The following is a 20,659-nucleotide window of genomic DNA, read 5'->3' on the forward strand; positions in this document are numbered from 1 at the left end:
AGCTATACCCCTCAAAATCCACTTTTCTCAGGATATAATTTTTTGTCTAGTAATTTGAATGTTGCATTCGAAAGGGGAGGCTAAGAAAATACACACTGCTGGGTGTTAGATTTTTTAAAGTCGCTTTTTTGTTCTAAAAAGCCTTTTAAAATGTTAATGACGTCATACACATATACGGCCGGAGATACTGCTTTACGGCAAGCTCTGAGTCGCTTCCTTTTTTCTCTCGAGGCATCGACAACACAGCTGACAGGTTCGGCTCTCTCTGTCAATATACGTGCTAGAAAGAGGTTTGCTGATGTTTTAAAGACTACGCCGAAATATTTACTCTGACATTCAGGCTCTGCTTCGGATGCCGTCAAGCGGGCTCTCCGATCGTAATCAGACCTTCACTGACCAATCAGCATTCATTAGCAGAATGCTAGCATGTTATGGGCAACAACGACTCACCGTGTAAGAAATCAAAAAGACATAAGTAGGCTACTCGTTCATTCAACTTTCGACCTATAACCCATGTTGAACTTGCAAAAACTACAATCAAATCTGAGGTTTCTCAACGACAATCGGGTGAAAGAGACACATTTAGCCGTCTAGCTCCATAGAGTCCCATTCATTTTGCACTGGACCACGATCACCCCCAGTGGAACTATGGTGGAACTGCAACCAAATTCGGTACAATGGGGCTGAATAGGGAGTGGAACGGCTTTCCGTAGACCGGCTTTGACGACACTCATTTTCTTATTCTTTTGTCGCCTTTTGGAGGAAAATTGTGACACCAACAACTACGTTTCTGGCTTTGAGAGAGAGTAGCTCATGTTCACAAATATTGATTGAACTTTGGGATTTTTTTTTATTTTGGGATTTCTCTAAACTTAAAACAAATGTAGCACTTAAAAACAATGACTATCATATCAGCAGAATTTTCATAATACCTTAATAATCCACACGAGTTTTTTCAAACTTTAAAACATTTTGCTCAGGCACTAGTTGGCCACCACCTGCGGCGTCATACAGGACCCTTCAGAACAACATGGCGGCCACTGGTACGAAGTCGGTTTTGTTCGTTTGCTTGGGTAAGAGACATCATTTTACCTCAGAGATTGTGACAGTATAAAACGAACATCACATACGACCAGAATATCTTTTTATAGACTTTAGTAGTTTATTTAGTTGTTGTTAGGTTTACTTAAGAGCGTTAGCTGAAATGTTTTAGCTAACGTTAGCTAAGGTGAGCTTTCATATAAACCTTTTACTCAAGCCACTTTAATTAGTAAACTGGTCATTTAAAATGTATAACATTTTAGTGTGTTTTATAGAAACGCTGAGTAACCTTACAATACCTGGACGCCAGCAGTTTTGGTGACACAGCATCCCGGAAGTTTACTCATGTCAGGTTGTGACCTGGTTGTGACAGGTCAGAGTCCATCGTGAAGGCTGCTCGGTTATGACTCTCATATACAGTCTAAAAGCTGCTCGGTTATTATGACTCTTATACAGTCTATATGTTTTGACTCTTACTTATCAGCAAAGTGTTTGTGGTAGTTATTAATCCTGTCAACACTAGACCCTTGCAAAACGTATGTGGAACTTAACTGAACTAGTTCAGAAGTTGCATTTAACGTTTGGTGTATGATTTAATGATGTAGTAGTACCATATATTTTGATAGTGTATTCCCTGCAAATTCAGTTCAGAAGTGTTGCAGTTTACAGTTAAACAGTTTTTTTTTAAAACATGGCATTAAAGTTTGTCATGGTGTTTTGAACAGGGAATATTTGCAGATCCCCCATCGCTGAAGCAGTCTTTAGGAAGATGGCAACAGATGCTGGTGTTGTTGATAAGGTAATGTCATAATTAATTCATTATTACATTGTACAAGACAGTATTTATTAGGGGTGTCACGATACCAAAAATTCAGTAGTCTGTGCCAATGCCAGTAAAATAACATGATTCTCGATGCCGATTTCAATACCATGGTAAAAAAAAAAGGATTTTCTAAGATTCCATGTACTTTAACTTGAAACATGAAGAACTTCTTCATTCAAATATTTGAAAAATATTAAAATGTCATAACAAGACATACAAAACATGTGCAATAGAGCATAGAACAACATAATAAAGTGCAATTAATGGTCATAGTGCAACAACTAGTATCCCCAGACACATTCGAGATTTCCAGGCATCTTTTCAAAAGGTACTGTGCAAAAACAACAAAATAGTGTTTCTAACAGTTGCGTGACCAGAGAAGTAACAATCACCGGGTAAATATTGGAGATGTATTTGAAAGATGGAGACAGCATAGAGCCCAAAAGGATGCTGAGTTGGCTAATTTCCTCCTGAGCAGGTAGCTAAGCATTAGCTTCAGGCTAATTTATCACAGCTGACAAGGGACGGGCATTTTATGTATGTACACAAAAGGCCTATTTCTCTCAAATATTGTTCACAAATCTGTCTAAATCTGCGTTAGTGAGCAGATTTAGTCAACGTTGTTGATCGAGTGGCCCATGGTGGCGGTGGGGTTATGGGCAGGCGTATGTTATGGACATTGAACACAGGTGCATTTTATTGATGGCATTTTGAATGCACAGAGATACCGTGACGAGATCCTGAGGCTCATTGTTGTGCCATTCATCCATGACCATCACCTCATGTTGCAGCATGATAATGCTCGGCCCCATGTTGCAAGGATCTGTACACAATTCCTGGAAGCTGAAAACATCCCAGTTCTTGCATGGCCAGCATACTCACAGACATGTCACCCATTGAGCATGTTTGGGATGCTCTGGATCGGCGTATACGACAGCGTGTTCCAGGTCCTGCCAATATCCAGCAACTTCGCACAGCCATTGAAGAGGAGTGGACCAACATTCCACAGGCCACAATCAACAACCTCTATCCGAAGGAGATGTGTTGCACTGCGTGAGGCAAATGGTGGTCTCACCAGATACTGGTGTGACCACACCTGTATTGGGGATCCCCCCAATACGGTAAAACAGCACATTTTAGAGTGGCCTTTTATTGTGGCCAGCCTAAGGCACACACTGTGCAATAATCACGCTGTCTAAGCAGCATCTTGATATGCCACACCTGTGAGGTGGATGGATTATCTCAGCAAAGTGCTTACTAACAGATTTGTGAACAATATTTGAGAGAAATAGGCCTTTTGTGTACATAGAAAAAGTCTTAGGTCTTTGAGTTCAGCTCATGAAAAATGGGGGGAAAAACAAGTGTTGGGTTTATAATTTTGTTCAGTGTATTTACAAAGAGAGCTTTTTCAAAATCACAATTATCAAATTAGCACCAGAAATAAAGCATCAAGCACATAGAAACTACATTTGTTGCAAATGACATGTTCTGTATATTACTATTTATCATTTTTCAAAGCATGCTTCCACTGTTAGTAACTGCTATTGGTGGGAAACCGATAATTATTGGTGGCATATAATAAAAAAACTATCCATGGAGATTTAGTAGGGTAATAATCACAAAATGAATTCAAAGATATTTCCATACATTACCTGGTTATTTATAGTATGGCAATATGCATATATAAAGTATTGGTGGGGAATTATGACACAGTGGGTGAAATGGTAAATAGAATACATTGATATAAGAATGTCTAAACTGGAGTAAGATTACTGAAGTAAAACTAGTTAATCATTTTTAGGCCTAATAATACATAATAACCCAGCTGCAGCCTCTAAAGATCATGAATGATGGCAGGATGTGTTTCAGAACATTTGTCCTAAATTCCAACTTTTCAGTCTCAGTCGTAATCCTGTCCTTAAGAGTACAACATTGTGCTGCAAATTCTGCACCACCTTCCACATATCTGACTGTACTTGAGAGTGAATCATTTTGCTGTGTCATTGTTCCCCATGCTTTGCTCTGTCTAGTGGAGGATAGACAGTGCTGCCACCTCCACCTATGAGATAGGAAACCCTCCAGACCACCGTGGTCAAGCCTGCATGAAGGGACATGGCGTGCCCATGAAGCACGTGGCCAGGCAGGTACGACCCCCCACTTATACATCTCTCTTAGCAGTAGCTAGCGCCCCCTTTTTGTTCTCTGTTGTTGCAGTGGGTCATAGACAGTGGTGCCACATCTGACTGGAATATAGACAGCTCACCGGATGCCCGTGGTCTGGCCTGCCTAAGGAAGCATGGCATTGAGACGAGCCACAGGGCCCGACAGGTACAACAAGATGTCCCGTGGCTCCTCGCACCTCATTGATGTTTGTGTTTGTGTGTGTATGAATGTTAAAAGAAAATAAGTTTTACATTTTCAATTTCAGATTTTCCATTTAAGCCTCCTGTTTCATTAAAGATTAAATTAATCCTGCTACCCCCATCATAGATTAAAAGGTTATTTAAACCCTGACTCTGGGATCAATTAATGGTGTAATAAAATTATTGTACACATAATTTATCAACTAAAAAATGTGTATTTTGTGTAAAGTTATTTTTTAACTGCGAGAGAAAAGTCGTACAAATATATTTACCAACACAACTGGTGTAAAAAAAAAACTCTAATTTTAAAATACTAAGCGTGTTATCAATACTTAGTCAGACGATGGATGCTACAATTATAAACTGAAAGTGTCTGCTCTGTACAGCAGCAGCAAGTCACAGCACAGTGTCAGGAGTCACATAGAGAGTAAGGAGCGTTAATAGACAAGACGATGGCAGAGGGTTTTGTGTCAAAGCGAAAAGCACCTATATGCAATATTTTCAAAACCAAACTCTGCTGGCTGTGTGGACAGAGAGATCGTTTGAACTGCAACTCCAGCCCTTAAGTAGGAAGAGAAGGACAGTCAGGAAGAGTGGACTCAGGTGTGGTTCATCTTCCTGCCACACCTCTGACACTCAGACTGCCTCCTAAACAGCTCACACTGTTTATTAATCGTTGGTAAAATTTCCTCACCGTGGCATCCTACAATGGGGTTATATAAGAACACATGTCTCGTTCCAGACAACACCGATTTAAACTTTGTCTTAAAATATGAACTGCAGCCAATCTAATGACAGAGCAACTGCCCTCCACATTTCAGCTTTACTTCAGTTTTACTTAAACCAAAATATTTCTACAGGGTAGTCAGGGAAGAAAGGTGGCAAGCCACTTATTTATGTTTTTTACTGTGTTTTTGCTCGTATTGAATACAGACGTATCACTAAATAATAGCAACCAAAATGGCGGTTTTCATTATTTTACAGGTTTTCTGATATGAACTTTTAGACAGTTGTGCTATTATCTTGAACATATCTGTTATGTGTATGTGATTGTCTGTGAAAGTGAACCTGTTGGCCAGTCCTGTGCCTATACTTTTGTGTAAAATGATGGCAGCTGTGTGTATGAAATATTGATGGAGCCAATCTAGCAGTCCTTTCGCATGTGTTTCAAATCCTGAAACACGACAGAAATTGCACCAAGATGTTTTTCCATGTAGGGCCTTAAGGCCTTATGCTGTGCTGGCTGTCCTCTGTGTCCTTAAAACACTCTATTTATGTTTCCTTGAGAGAACTCGGGGGTGCATGAGATCTTCTGTCTCGTTGGTTTGTCTCTCTGCAAACTATTTAGTCAGACCCTCGTCTAATCTCCTCAAAGCGAGGATGGGGAAGCTCAACCCTTGGCTTTAACCCAGCCAAATCCACACAATGAGCTTTGACAAGCTTTTGCTCTTTCCATTTTTTCCTTCATCACCCTTGAATTTCTATCACTGACTTTTGCTCCCACACTCTATTTTCCTATATTCCTCTCAATTTTTGTACTTGGTGAACTTTGCTGAACTTCTGTGTGAGTATTAGCCTGGGAGATGCTGGGAAACCACATCAACAAACATATTTGTTTAATAAAGCAAACATGCTCCAAAGTAATCCATAACAAATTCTTTTCTTTCTTACCAACCCGACATTAGATTTAGATGTCATATTTATCAATGTGTTATCATTGAGTTGTTGCCAATTTTTAAACTATGACAAAATCCAGAGACAGCCAAAGGTTGCTCTTTAGGCTGTCATTTAATTTGTCATTTGATGTCATATATAGATTATATAGATTCTTGAAACTTGCATATTATTTGGTAACTTTACTATAAGTCCCCCTATTTAGCATATACAAGCAGTATTAACACATTTAATAAATGGTTTATAACACACTATAATCATGTAAGTGTAGTTATATGCAGATATAACGACACTGAAGTGTTCAATGATGTAATATTTGTCAACAATTATAACTTCTATGGAGACATATTTCATTACAACTCTTTCCTATAGTCATTCATTATTTGTTTTTACACCAGCCTTCACTTATTAATGCACACAATAAGAGTTATAGATGTTGACAAATAATAATACATTTATAGAGCTTTTCATAATACTCAGACACTTTACAATAAACAAGCACGTTAAAAACAAGTGAAGCAATAAAACTAACATCTAAAAACAAGCACATTAAATACAAGTTAAACAAACACTACCTTATAACTACATTGGAGTGGGTCATAAACAATTTATTAAATGTTTATATACTGCTAATAGTAGGAAATTATTGCCAAGTATTTTTAAGAACAGTTTTGTTTCTAAATAACTTATTTGAGGAAATACGGCTTTTTCACAGCAGACATTTTGACTTGTCATAGTAGTAGTAGTAAAAACACAGGTGTTACTAATATCTATGGCTTTGTTATATTCAAGTGTCCCAGTAAGCCGGGACAGTGAGTCAGCATGCAGGACCCAGTCGCCTTTTACTGATACACAATTTTACAATATCGTCTCTTCACATTTTCTCAGGGGTTTATCTTCTGAACTTGCTGAACTTCTTCTTCTTCCTCATTCACAGTAACAGCCTCTCAGCTCACTCCCATTATATATTATGATATTTCAGAAATCAGAAAGCATTTTTTTTTTCATTCACTGTTTCAGTTTGAGTGTATGAGATGCAATTTAAGGAAGACATGAGCAGAGAGATCAACAGCCGCTGTGATTATCACCACCACTCTGTGAGAGAGAAATTGATCAGATCTTTTAGCTACAAGCAGACCCTCTGGGAATATATATATATATATATATATATATATATATATAGTCAGTCCTCTGCTGTTACATGAATGGCCACAGCTGTCTCTGTGAGAGTGCATCGCAGGAGTTTTGTTCTTGTCTTCTGTTCCTCTTTTTTCATTTGGCTCCTGCTGCCCATGCCTCGATCTTGGCATTCCTATAAACTGACTCTCAAAACTATTCAGGGTGCTGCCTGCATTTTTTGTTTATTATTTCCGCTTGTTCCATTAAATCATCACCATCTGAGAACAGTAATCACTTTGCTCAACACCCCTCCACATACCTGCACATGTGCAGCTGCAATGCCTTTCACCAGTTATCTGTGAGTTCAGAATCATGTTAAAGTTGTTATCTTTAAGATTTCAGCCCTGGTGGATTTACCGTAGTAACAGCAACTAGGGTTTAATACTACATCAAAAACTCCCTGAGCAGCTTTTCTGTTAGAAATACGGCAACAACATGCATCTTTATTACAGTGCAGCAGTGCAGTCGTTTTTACAACAAATTCAGTTAACAATTTTTCATTTCATGCTGCACACGGCGCAAGCATTTTGCCACATAGCAGGTCAAAGTAAAGTTGGTTACCTTGCTGAGGAGTTAGAGGTGTGCAAACAAACAAACAACGTGTATGTTTACATTCAGTGTTACTCCTCCAACAAATTGTGTTTGAGGTTCAAAGCCAATTTGAAAGTCTTTCTGCACTAGAGGTTAAAAACTCCACAGGAAACCCCTAAAATAGGGTTTAAAAAAGCCAACAATAAACTTTGGCTTTAATAAATTAAAACTGTAACACTGGATTACCTGCATGCCTCGTTTCCTGTAAATCCCTCGTTCCTGTGAAAGCAATTGGAATCCAGTGCAGGAATGACATCACTAACAATGAAAACTTCTATGTAGTGTGGTAATAACAGAATGTAAATGCATTGTCTATCCCTGAAAAAATGCTGGCCATAAATATTATCAAAAACAGGGTTTGATTTCATGAAAAATGTAAGGATTATAACTTTAAATGGCCAAACTATCTTTATTGTTGTATTAAATGATTGATTTTTACAGCATGTCATTGAACCCTCTCTGAAGGTATAAACAAAAGCTTATACCATTGTTTGTTAATGCTTTGGGAGGAAGTTATTGCCATGGATGTCATTATCATAAGATTTATATAATCTGTTCATTATTAGAAGTATGTAACATAACAGCTCTGCATATAGGATGAGATATATGTTCCACCTCATATCTAAATGGCATCAGAAAAAATACTGTATAACATTACTTAATTTTTGGTAGTACCATTGAATTGTACGGTGTTCCCACACAAAGCCAGAATTAATACTTGTTTTGTCCTGTATTTCTCCTTTACTTCCAGGTAACCAAGGATGATTTCATGAGCTTTGACTACATTCTCTGCATGGATGAGAACAATTTAAGGTACGGTTATTTCAGCTCACAGCAGCAGCAGTGATTATTATTGCTGTGAATGTGGCTTGCAGAGTCACTAAAAACACCGGTGTGATGTCTCAGTTATTAATGGTTGCCTGGGATCAAAAACACACATTTGCCTTGAATGGGTTCAAACTAGGTTGTCTACTGTTTTCATTAATTATATGTGCTACCCCTTTACATGCACATCAAAATGGTGGTAACGTTGAGCTATAACTAACTTGTAGGTGAATTCCTCCCTTTTAATTAGCAATATTCTTTCTTAAGCTCTTTCCAAAGGTCAGGGGGAGGGATATTTTTTGATACTTTGAACGTTTAGGGATCATTTTGAGATCACATGCCTATGGCAGATCTGATCTGTAAGCAGCTTACTGAGTTCTTTGGATGCCTCGTCTTTGCTCTTTGGGCAGGTTTTTTCACCCTTTCTCTCCCACATTATGTTTTTTTTCTCCACAAATGTTAAGCTGACCAGACTAAGAAAATGAGACCCTGTCTTAGACAAAAGGAACTTTGTCCATGTTTAGTTTTCTTTTAACAACCTCTCTCATTGTTGTCACTTTAAAATTGTTTATTACTTGTTTGACCTTCTTTAGATTTTGATTTTGTGATTGGTTTAAACTGTGTTATGTTCATAAGCTCATATGCTTATAACATTGTTTGTTAGTGCTTTCAGGGGAAGTTAATCACATGGATGTCATTGTCATGTGGTTGTTACTGTATATTCTGTCCATTATTGGAAGTTTTTAACATGACAGCTTTGCATATAGGGTAAGAAAGATGTTCCACATCATATCTGAAAACACTGTATAATATTAATTGATTTTTATTCTGGTCCAGTGGTGACATGTTAAAACAGTGTTTTTTCTTATTTTTTTTCTTCTGCTTGCTCTTGTCTTTACAGTGAGTTGAACAGGAAAGCCAAACTTGTGAAAAACCACCATTCAAAGATTGAGCTTCTTGGTTCATATGACCCACAGAAGCAGCTCATCATCGAAGACCCGTATTATGTAAGTGTTTAAGTAAATTCTCATGTTAAGAATTTTCAATCATAATTAAGATGATTCCCCCATGTTAGATTTTAATGTTATTAATGTTATTTAATGTTATTATTATATACTGTACAGATCTGCTGGGAGGGGCATTTGCAATTTTGTTGTATTCATTGTAATATAATGACAAAGGCCTCTTATTTTATCCTAATGATCCCCGTATTAGGATAATATATTACTGGGAAAATCAGAGGTAATAGACTAAATAGACAATCTGGAGAAGAGATTGGAAACACAAAATTCAAGCTCTTGTTGACACATTTGACACTATTGTCAACAATTGTAAATGTATTTGCAGAAAGATAACGGTGTATATACCATGTCAGTGTTAAGAAGTTTGGGTATACTTGATCAGAGCTAATTCTTGCGACGTATTGTCTGACCGCTTTGTAAATCGAGTGTTTATAGTTGCTCCGAATGGCTACACTGGAGGGTGGGGTTCAGACTCTACTGGAAGACATTCATAATGTTGCACTCTAGCTAGCGAGAGAAGTTCTGTTCTGTTCTTAATTCATTCTTAAAGGTCCCATGGCATGAAAATTTCACTTTATGAGGTTTTTTAACATTAATATGAGTTCCCCCAGCCTGCCTATGGTCCCCCAGTGGCTAGAAATGGCGATAGGTGTAAACCAAGCCCTGGGTATCCTGCTCTGCCTTTGAGAAAATGAAAGCTCAGATGGGCCGATCTGGAATCTTGCTCCTTATGAGGTCATAAGGAGCAAGGTTACCTCCCTTTCTCTGCTTTGCCCGCCCAGAGAATTTGGCCCACCCATGAGAGAGAGACATCATGGCTTTCAAACGAGCAAAGTGGCAGTTGGTCAAGGCCACACCCCCACCCTCCACCTTGCCCTCTCCTCCTCAATAGCAGCAGACACAGAAATGGCACATACTAAGGAAAGCTCATTGTGGGACTGGCTCTAGTGGCTGTAATTCTGCACCAAGGCTGAATTTTGGGAAAGAGACTTCAGATACAGTATTAGGGGACCACTGAGGCCTATATAAAAGCATTCAAAGAGCACCATGTCATGGGACCTTTTAAAGTTTTGTTAATGGTAGCTGATTGAGAAAATCAGTTTTCAGGGCTTTTTAAACTAACCTTAAAACCGTTTGATAACAAAAAAATATAATAATATGTAATAGTCTCTCACAACAAAACAGAGTTGATGGTGAAATGACAGCACTGTCAATTCTTTGTTAACTCGATTTAAATAAATGGCTAAACATTAACCATAAATATGCTTTTGAACCCTTTGAGCCCAGTACTAGGGATATACTTTTTTTGGCAGTTTGCAGATTATCTGTATCTGTGTTTTATTTGCCTGATAACTGTTAATTAATTTAAGTGCACTACTTTGGCTCCGCTACAGCTCTGTGTCTGTCCCTCTGCTTTGGTTTCACTCACCACTGAGTCTGACTTAATGTCCCGCCCACAACACTATCTGACTATCTTTTACTGGGTATTATGTTGAATGTTTCTAATTTATTATATAATTTCTTAAAGCGTTTAAACAAAGTTTTGTGTTGGAGTTTGTAACATTCCAAAATCTTAATTTTGACTTAAAGATTTTCATTTTCACAGTAAATGCATTTTGTTTCCAAATATCGGTTATCAGTTTCATTAACTACTAATAATCGGTATCAGCCTTGAAAAACCAATATCGGTCGATCCTTACCCAGTACACATTAGAATAAAGTACTTTTACGAAACTGTTATTTGAGCTGCTTGGACATTGCTATTAGCTTTTATGGTTCCGATTGGTTTGCTTTTTCACAGTTCTTTGTTCTGCCAAATGATTTTGGCTGTTTGTTTTTTTTTGCAAAGTGCAGGGAGTAAAAGTTTGAAAGTTTAATTAGTAATGATATGCTGTCAATATACATTTAATAATGCAGCTCAAAAAGTAATCATTTCCTGAGTGGTTTTGATGGAAGATGTGTAGCCAATGCTCTGTTGGCCCTGTGTAATGTATGTGTGTCCAACTGCAGTTATGTGGAACCCTAAAAGAGTCATCAAATAATCAGGGTTGTGGTGGACCACAGTTGATGGGACTGTAGTCAGTTATAATTTATCTCAGATTTTGGCTTTGAACACCACTTTTATTTATGTGGCGATCAGCACAAGTGTGTCTACTGGTAGCTTTTTGCGCAATAAAAGGGTTGATTGAATGCTCTTTACAGTCAATGTGGTTTGGATACTTGACAGTATTGAATTGTGGTCCCTCACCACATGACATGACAGCAAAGTGAGCAAAGAGGAGCCAGATAGTCACTGTCAGTGTGTCAGGATAAATGGAGACAGATGTTTTCTTGTCCATTTAGTGTGATTGTAATGACAAACTAACAGCGTAATTTTTATCCTCTGCATTTTTCTGTGTCATTACTACACATAATTGACAGTTAATTCATAATTTACGATTAAACACTTTTAAATTTAGCTTTAAAGGCCATGAATACCTACATACCAGAATTTGACTACTTTTATCGTGGCTGTCATTTAGATGCTAGTGGCATGGCTATAAGGATGGCACAATTTTAAGCCAGACTGAAATATCTTGGCAACTATTGGATGGCTTGTCATGAAATTATATATAGATTTTAAGTTGTACAGAGGGTTAATTTGAACGACTATGGTGATATCCTTCCTATCATCGAGTGCCACCACGAGGTTGACATTTTTGGTTGTTATTTACATATCTTGACAACTGTTGGATGGATCTGTTTATAATTTGGTACAGACACCCATGTTCCCCAGAGGATGAATTGTAATGACTTTGGTCTTCTGACTTTTTATGTAGCACCATCAACAGGTCAACATTTTAGTACATTGGTTTATGATCAAATACTTGCAAAACTAGTGACATTGTGACATAATTACAGCATTAGCTGTAATTTGTGTTGCTAACATGCAAGTCTAGATCAACGGTGGTTCATTTACCGGATAGTTCCGCCTAATGCCCCTCGCTTTCTGCTTTCTTTGTGTTTACATTAAACTCCGGTCGCATAGAGGAACATTAACCAAAGCCTCTGAGCAACGTTACATGCTAAAAATGTTGAGTTTTGAAGAAAATTTTGATCTTGCAGCATGGCAGGCCTGCTTGGTTTGTTCGGGGAATGATTGTAAAGATTTACAAAGAATATGTTCACGGCATTTACTCTCTAACTGGGATGTTTTGGGACCGATTGGTGAAGATTATGCTATAATACACACGCCGATAACACTGGTAAGAGCAAATGACGTTTAATCATGTATCAAACTAATTTAAATAGTTCACGTTTCTGTATTGCGTGAACAGTTTTAACTTCATTTAATATTGTATGTGGCGTTTTATTTTGCGGGGGGCAAATGTCCCACCTAAACAAGTTTCTTCCCGACACTATTTTGCAGGGCCACGCTCGCTGCGTCCGGAGCTTAGCAACGGCCAAGACGATTGTGATTGGTTTAAAGAAATGCAAACAACACCTGACCATTTTTTCTCCTATCCCAGAGTGTACGCTCCTGTTGCCAGACCTTCCTCCACAGCGCTGTGGAGATAGGTCTGGCAATGCAAGACTACTAACAGGCTAAACTAAGATGGTGAACATTTTTGAAGTTTGAAGTAGAATTAGAATTTCGAATTAGAAGTACTCTTGCTGCTTATGGCAGTATAGTGCGTGCCAAGAAAAGGTGACCCTTTTTGATTTCCCCGCATTTTTCCATAATTTAGTCATAAAATGTGCTCTGATATTCTTCAATTTCACAAAAAATTGACTTATGCCTGAAATAGTAACATAAAAACAATGGCACGTTTTGGTGTGTTTATTAAATTATTTGTTTGAACATACGAAGTCAGGTTGGAACAGAAAGTGAACCAAAACCAAATGTTTCCTGCATGTGACGGTTACATCTCCACATTGGCCAAGAGGAATTTTAGGCCATTTACAAAAGGTTTAAAGATGCACTATGAGTTCCTGCATGGTCACTTCTGTTGACGTTCCAAGTAAATACAAAACAAAACAGAGAAAGCTCGCCCCTCCCCCCATGTTTGCATAACTGTCATGACTAGGGTTGGGTATCGTTTGGGTTTTTTCCGATACCGGCGCTAAAACTATACTTTTAATACTGTGCCGGTGCCTGAACCGATACTTAAAAAAATAGGGTAATAGGGTATTTTACAATAACTTTGAATGCACCACGAGGCTTACTAGTTTCAAGTGAACGCACCACATCTGTGTTGTTTTTATGGCAATGGCACTACGGCAGCTGCACACTGCTTAATGTCACGCTGTTGGAATCCTCTACAGTGAAATACAGACACTCTTTACACCGTTTAGCTGTCAGCATTTTAACAGTGTTTAATCCAGCTGCTAGCTAACGGTAGACTAACGTTAGCTGCTGTCAAGTAAAGTGTTAACTAGCGTCACATGCAGCGATGCTCCTGTTGCCTCTAACGTCTGTTTCAGAGCATCAGAGAGCAGCGCAGAAGGCATTTAAGTGGCACCGAAATGAGGCACCAAAATCCGTGTTGCAATTCGGTCCGGTATATACCGGTCATCACGTTGTTGTATTTTGGTGCCTATCCTGTGCCTCTAGTGTTTGTTTGACGTTTACGACCCCTGTTTTGTCTCCTGAGACTGGGCTTTTTCACAGTGTATGTAGTTTCAAAAGGTCTACTTTCTTTCTCATGGCACTGTATTTTTCCCTGAGGAAATGCTATTTATCCAAATTTGAGTTTGGTGCTTAAGCTCACACTAAGTGTACAGTTGAAGCCAGATGACATCAGTCTGGGATCTGATTATTTCGCCACAACACTCACTCCGAAGGGGAGCTGAAAATATAGTAATGATTAAGTAAGAAACTGACCACACCACTGAATTGTCCCTACATATCTACTACAGCTGTATTTGATATGTGTTTAGTTGCAGCCCAAAACAGATCTAACAGATGCATGTAATGAATCAGCTATCATATATTAAATTTCTCTTTTTTTCTGTTTTATTTCTTAGGGGTGTGACAAAGACTTTGAAAAGGTGTACGAACAGTGTGTACGTTGCTGCAAAGCATTCCTGGAGATGAACTCTTAACAACATCTGATGTTAAACAATCTTTGCTGAAATGTTTGGATTACCATGAAAAATGTACCAAAAATGCTTTGAGTGTTTCACACTAGCACTCCTCACTATAACCCTCTTGTTGATGTCACTAGAAGAAAGTCACTAGACCAGGAAACATTTGTTTCAGTGTGGTAAATGTTCTACAAACCACACATTGTGTACATTTAGAAAGATGCTGCGTGGACAAGTTTGTAGACTGTAAATCCAAGTGATTAATAAAATAGATAAATGAGTATGACTGTCAGAGACTTATTTTTACACACAAATCATTCATCTTCACAGGTTTTTTAAACATTCATCATTTCTTTTTGGTTTAAAAAAAAAAGAAAAAAGAAACCAGAAAGGAAAAAGAGGGAACCCCACCAGTCAACCACCAGGATGTACCTAAATGACACAAATCTCAAAACTTAAAACAAGTTCAATGGAGTCAAGTGAGAAAATAAGTTGTTTTATAATTTGGTGAACTGTCCCTATTTTAAAGGAGCTTCTTTCCCAGTATGAATGTTTTTATGACTGAAATAAGCTGAACTGCAGTGGGACATTCACCAGATCTGTAGTCGCAGAAGCATTCCACTTTGCAAGACAGGGACGTAAGAGAAAATATAAGACAAAGACCATTCATATTTGTACCAATCTTATAATTTATTTAAATATATTTCATTTTTAGATATATTTGTATTTAACAGCCATTTAATGACCATTTAAATGCCAGTCACTTTAATTTATGGTAGATAGATGGATTCCTCTTGCTTTGCTTTACAGTATGTACATCATATTTCTCTTGTTTCATATGGCCTATAGTCTGTACAGTGGAACCTTGTGACAACTCAAATAATATATAAATATAGACTTTACCATGCTCTACCAAGATCCACAGGAGGGCTGTGACTTACAACCGCCACTTCCTTTTTTAACATGTCTTGCAAAGACGCAGGAAAATGTTCATGTAATTAATAATTTAATCACAGTTCTTTCTCAGTGTGAGCACAAGTGGGTGAAACTATGCCGTGACTGATGCCAGGGGTCTGTGAGAGCTGCTGTGCAGTAGAAAGGATGCGCTCAACCCACAGCACTCGTACAGAGCAAACCAATCGTAGAAATCAAGTCCTACGAAAAATAGTACATTTGGATTTTGCCCTTTTCTTAGAGGAAATAAACAGAATTCAAATATATATTCAAATATATCCCTTTTTTTTCTCATCTTTATGGATGCCAGCAGGAAAATTTGCCTCATGTTTGTTTCTCTCAGCCACTTTTTCTTTCTCCACTTTTCAGCTTCACTATCTTTATCTTGGTCTGGTTTTGTTGGCTGGTTGCCTTCCTCGTGGTGACAGCCAACCATCGAGCCAGAGCGGTGGGATGCAGTAATCCATGCCTTAGCCGAGCAGGCCTCACTGAAGGGCAATACTGTGCCTAATGTCAGTTGGGGCTGGTCAGAGTATTTTAGGCTTCCCTCTTACTGTCCTTTTTCCCAAGTTGTTTTCTCGTGTAAAACTTGTGCTTGGTTTCAACCTGCAATGAAGAGGAAGTCAAATTCAGCGCAGTGACCAATTTAGCAGCACTAGACAAAATGATTCGCTTTACAAAAAGAACTTCAATAAATCAAACATGCTGTGGTGCTGCAAAGGCACGTGTGTACCAATGCGGCACGCATATTACTATTGTGAAAATTTTTATCTTTACACTGTGAACTTCAGCTGTTACTTGCACAATTCTGTCTTAAAGTAGCAACAACACAATGTAAAAACACTTAATTACAAATGAAAATCCTGCATTCAGAATTTTACATAAAAGTATTTACATTTACATAAAAGTACAGACATATCAGCAGAATAGATTTAACATGTCAAAAGTGAAATTACTGATGATGTAGAATGGCCCCTTTTGGAGTAATATATTGGATTATTATTCTTGGCATTCATGTGTAAGCAGCATGTTAATACTGTCGCTGCTCAAGGTGATTTTACTCAGTTTTTTGCTGTTGGGTAGTTGAATCTCAAACAATGCATCATTTTTATAAAGTGTTCATGTTTAGTATGTAAAATATGAATCATCAAAGTAACTAGTCACTATAACAATAATTCCCTTTGAAATATAATGGAGTAGAGGGATACAATTTATAAATAAAATTGTAGGTACCAATGGACCCTTTTAAGAAGAACCACTGAAAATTATTTACACATCACTTTAACCTTAAACAGCACAAATCATTTGTTTGAATAAGATGTGGATGTATTACGGTACCTTGTGTGTGCTACCCCTCTGTGCACTGCGGGCTGCCGGCTAGTCTGGTGAGAAGCCGCGCACATCTTTTGAAATCTGAGAAGAGAAGAACCGGAGAGACATTGAATATGAGTGGATATGTTTTCACACAAAGTGTTTTGACATTGGACTGACAAAGAAAGTAATTTCTCATTGTGTAAGGGCTTACATGCAGGTATAGTGCAGTCTCTGGTGTGGTGGTAGAGTCTGTACACATGCTTCCTGCACTTGGGACTGAAGTAAAGTGGACCTGAAAGGGAAGACAGCAGACTGTGAGAACATGTCCAGCTCTGCAGCCACTCGCACTAACATCTGTTTTAAAGTCATAGTCACAGTATGTGAGGTTATCATTCAGTTTTTTGTATTTTTGCCTCAGCCACCCTTCATCCATCCCATAACACTTTGTTTCTTTCAGAACATTCCTTCATTAACTTTTGACACTCAAGCACCAGTGACACAGAAGTAGCCTTACCTGTTATATGTTTTAGGAATTTCTCCTTCTTTCTGAGATCTCTGGGGAATACGGCTGTGGAAAGAGAGAAGATGGGAAAGAAGTGTTAGCTGCCTTAAAATAACACATTATTACCTAAATAGATTTTCTCAGGGGGCATCTGTCACATATCCTTGAGCAGGAATGCCTTTTTATACTGTAAATTAAAACCTGGGTAAACATTGATATCCAGTTAGAGGTAAACAAAAACAAGAAAACAGGAAATCATAATGAAACAACAGGATGCTTTTCGCTTAAATTTTACAGGTTTTGAGATTTCTGCCTCCAACCAAATATCTGCATGGCTAGACAGCACTTAAGATAGGTTAAATGTTTTTGGTAATTTGGGGGCAACAACCCTTTAACTTTATCCCGTGTTAGTTCTATCAGTCTACAGTGACTTGGCAGTCTGAATATTAGACATCTCCCAGTAGGCTACATATCCTTCATTATAGGCTACATCATTCTCTTGACAGAGAACATATGGGTCCCGCCCCGACGACAAGCCATCACTCACCGACAGTCTGATCCCCTCTGTCTGTTTTCAAGTTGTGTAAATCCTTCTGTTCCACCGGAGAGGTCCTCGACCTTGATGTTGACGGTGCTTCCGTTTTTGCGCTGTGGCGACCCCGGCTCTCCTCCACGTGTTTTACGATCTCTACCATCCGCATCAAGTCCCGCTGCGCGCCCCGGCCGGCTGCAGCAGGCGCCGGGGCCGCCGACGGCGCGCTCACGCTGCAGTGGCCGGTCAGCGTGCATATCAGTAGCACCAGTCGCATAGTGACGTGCTTACGCAGTCCGCTCATAGCTCCCGTGGAGAGAGAGAAAAAGTGAACTCCTTCTCCAACGCTTTTGTGGAATAAAGTTGAACCGGAGACCTGCAAGAGAGATCAAGCATGGATGTCAAAGTACTTCTGATGTAATTTAATGAGCCAGATGACCATTAGACCTGCAGAGAACATGGTGAATAAGTATTTTAACTGCTGATCTGCAGACCATACTTTGACTGTGAGTCACAAAGCTTTCCACATGTTCTTGCCATTTTCTTCATCTTAAAGAATTTCACATTTCCATTAATTTAACAAGTAAAAACACATCACTTTGTCACAATAATAGTAACTTTGTGCTACCACTTCCACGTTATTCATTCTCTAAACTAGCTTATATCACAACCCCGCATCATATTGTAGCCAGTTTTGCTATACATTCTTTAGAAATCGATGTAGAGGCAATTCACTGGATGCTATTTTGGCCATAAATATATAGGCTAGAAGTAGCCTACCTATGCTACAGGTGTTTTAGCCTGTAGGCTATGTCTTGATGACTCTATTTGATGACTGTTTTTTATTTATTTAGGAAATGTCAATGAGATCAAGATTTCTTCTCTTGCAAAAGAGAGTTAAGAACAAATTACAAATACTACACATGATCGTGAGAGCAGCAACACATATGAACAACATGATATTTTTAGTTGACCAAATGAAGTAATTCGGGGAAGAAACGAGTGATGGAATAATAAAAATGTAATTACCTTTTGCGTGCGTTCAATAAGCATGTAAATGGAAAGAACTGTGCGCAACTTTAGGTTCCTGCTTGTGCCCAGTCCGAAATATGTTCCCGTATAGCCTGGTCCTCTAAATCAAAGCTTCTGAAGTCATATGAGTATTCGCTGAACATCTGTTGTCATCCTCTGAACACTGGCCGACTGTAGGGAGAGAGTGGACAAACAGCTGAAAGATCCGGTGGTCCAAGTCCCGTGTGAGTCCTTGCTCAAGTAGCGGATCAGCTCACTTTTATTCTGTCTCGCAGACGCGGTGACCTGTCCCTTGTGGGTTACTCCGCTGTGCCTGTGATAATAATAAGACTGTATTGGCACTCCTGAAGCGGAAAGTCCACTTGAGTTGACTGACCATCGCTTGAACGCCGTGTAAGTCTCCCCCCCCCCCTTTCCGTTACTCCATTTATCTGTGCGATACGCAGTTACAGGAAGCGTTTTCTACATTAACATTTCCAATGAAATGTCAAATCAGCACAGCACACTGTGCAAATACTGGCATCTTAGTGGAAACGCACCCATATCCTTCAGATTCTCATAACTTCATTTAGAGCCATTGCGCACTTTACATCCATCATGGGAATTGAAACCCAATTAGGCTACGCACCGTTTAAGGATCATTCTTTGAAAATGAATTACGCACGGGTTTTAAAAGTTATTGCACTGCAGTTTCTGGTTAAAACAACCGAATACACACAGCGTAGTTGAGTTTTAGCCTACAGAACTTTTCTCCTCAGATTAGTACAGATTTCTTTAAGTCTGGGCGTGCAATTGCCCCCTCCCTCAAATCTGTCTGAGCCGTGAGACATGAGTAGTTTACTCTATAATAAAAACACCGTCAGCATGTTTCAGAACTATGAAAATAAAATGTATGCAGCGCCACAGTCGGAAGGAGGTACATATATTCTCCTCAAAACTTTTTTTTTCTCAAAATGTCTAAACTTGCTTGCAGTCTTCACGGGAATACTGCAAATGTAACGTGTTTCACCAAAACCTCAGTTTTTTTTTCACTGCAAACTGTTGTTGCCCTGTGTAAAACATTGGTGCTGAAAGGACAGCGCGCACTGTCTCCAAATTTCTTCTCTGAACAGGCAATGTTCTGTAGGCTATTTTCTCCGAAGAAATGTAGTGCCTTCCGGTATAATGGCAGACAGGTTGTCTTTGTCGGAACACTCTGTATCGACCAAAACGATGACGAAAAATATGGATATTTGTTTTTCCTGGTGATTCACAAAACGATGATTTATCATGTTTTTTTGTAGATCAGAGGGATTAGATCCAATTTTTTGTAATGAGATATCCAATAACATTGATCAGGTGTGGTTTGAAAAAGGGTCATTCCATAGACTTGTTTGGCTTTTATTTTTTTGCTGCACTTTGATGAGCAGAAAACAGTGCAATGCTTAGCAAAGTAGACATGATGGGTCAGTTTAGGGAGCAGGCAGGTGCAGTGGTCAGAGAGGATACATCCACTAGACAATCGTGGTTCTTAACCCATTTATGACACCTGGAGCAGAGCCTGACCTCTGACATGCCTGTGAAAGACTAAACTGAATATAATCTTCCGATACAAAACAATACAGTTTATCATTACCATTAAGATTAGAGCTGGACTGCATTGCCCACTAAACACATTGTAATGTGACAGTTGTAAAACTTGTAATATCCTTTTAATTAAATGCACATTTAGAAGTGTATCTGACATCTACAACTTTGATA

General features: G+C 38.7%; 2 protein-coding genes across 7 annotated transcripts; one reads left to right on the plus strand and one right to left on the minus strand.

Moving 5' to 3' along the window:
• The first annotated feature begins 235 nt into the window (after positions 1-235).
• On the plus strand, positions 236-14,866 carry acp1 (acid phosphatase 1). Of its 6 annotated transcripts, none has more exons than XM_039782308.1 (8): positions 236-253; positions 981-1,073; positions 1,767-1,840; positions 3,895-4,008; positions 4,079-4,192; positions 8,423-8,484; positions 9,398-9,503; positions 14,526-14,866. In XM_039782308.1, the coding sequence occupies exons 2-8, from the start codon at positions 1,031-1,033 to the stop codon at positions 14,601-14,603; spliced, it is 591 nt and encodes a 196-aa protein (XP_039638242.1). In that variant the 5' UTR covers positions 236-253; positions 981-1,030; the 3' UTR covers positions 14,604-14,866. The 6 variants fall into 6 exon arrangements, with proteins under 6 accessions (XP_039638242.1, XP_039638247.1, XP_039638248.1 ...); XM_039782310.1 differs by lacking the exon at positions 236-253 and adding an exon at positions 1,317-1,414; XM_039782311.1 differs by lacking the exons at positions 236-253; positions 981-1,073 and adding exons at positions 1,099-1,228; positions 1,317-1,414.
• Positions 14,867-15,262: 396 nt separating this feature from the next.
• Positions 15,263-19,663, minus strand: LOC120546212 (ALK and LTK ligand 2-like). Its single transcript, XM_039780991.1, has 7 exons — positions 19,177-19,663; positions 18,917-19,090; positions 17,903-18,263; positions 17,368-17,421; positions 17,065-17,145; positions 16,878-16,952; positions 15,263-16,145 (listed from the first exon to the last, which is right to left on the minus strand). The coding sequence occupies exons 2-6, from the start codon at positions 18,938-18,940 to the stop codon at positions 16,888-16,890; spliced, it is 585 nt and encodes a 194-aa protein (XP_039636925.1). The 5' UTR covers positions 18,941-19,090; positions 19,177-19,663; the 3' UTR covers positions 15,263-16,145; positions 16,878-16,887.
• Positions 19,664-20,659: the final 996 nt, after the last annotated feature.

This window comes from Perca fluviatilis, chromosome 18 (genome assembly GCF_010015445.1).
Source record: "Perca fluviatilis chromosome 18, GENO_Pfluv_1.0, whole genome shotgun sequence".
NCBI lineage: Eukaryota > Metazoa > Chordata > Actinopteri > Perciformes > Percidae > Perca > Perca fluviatilis.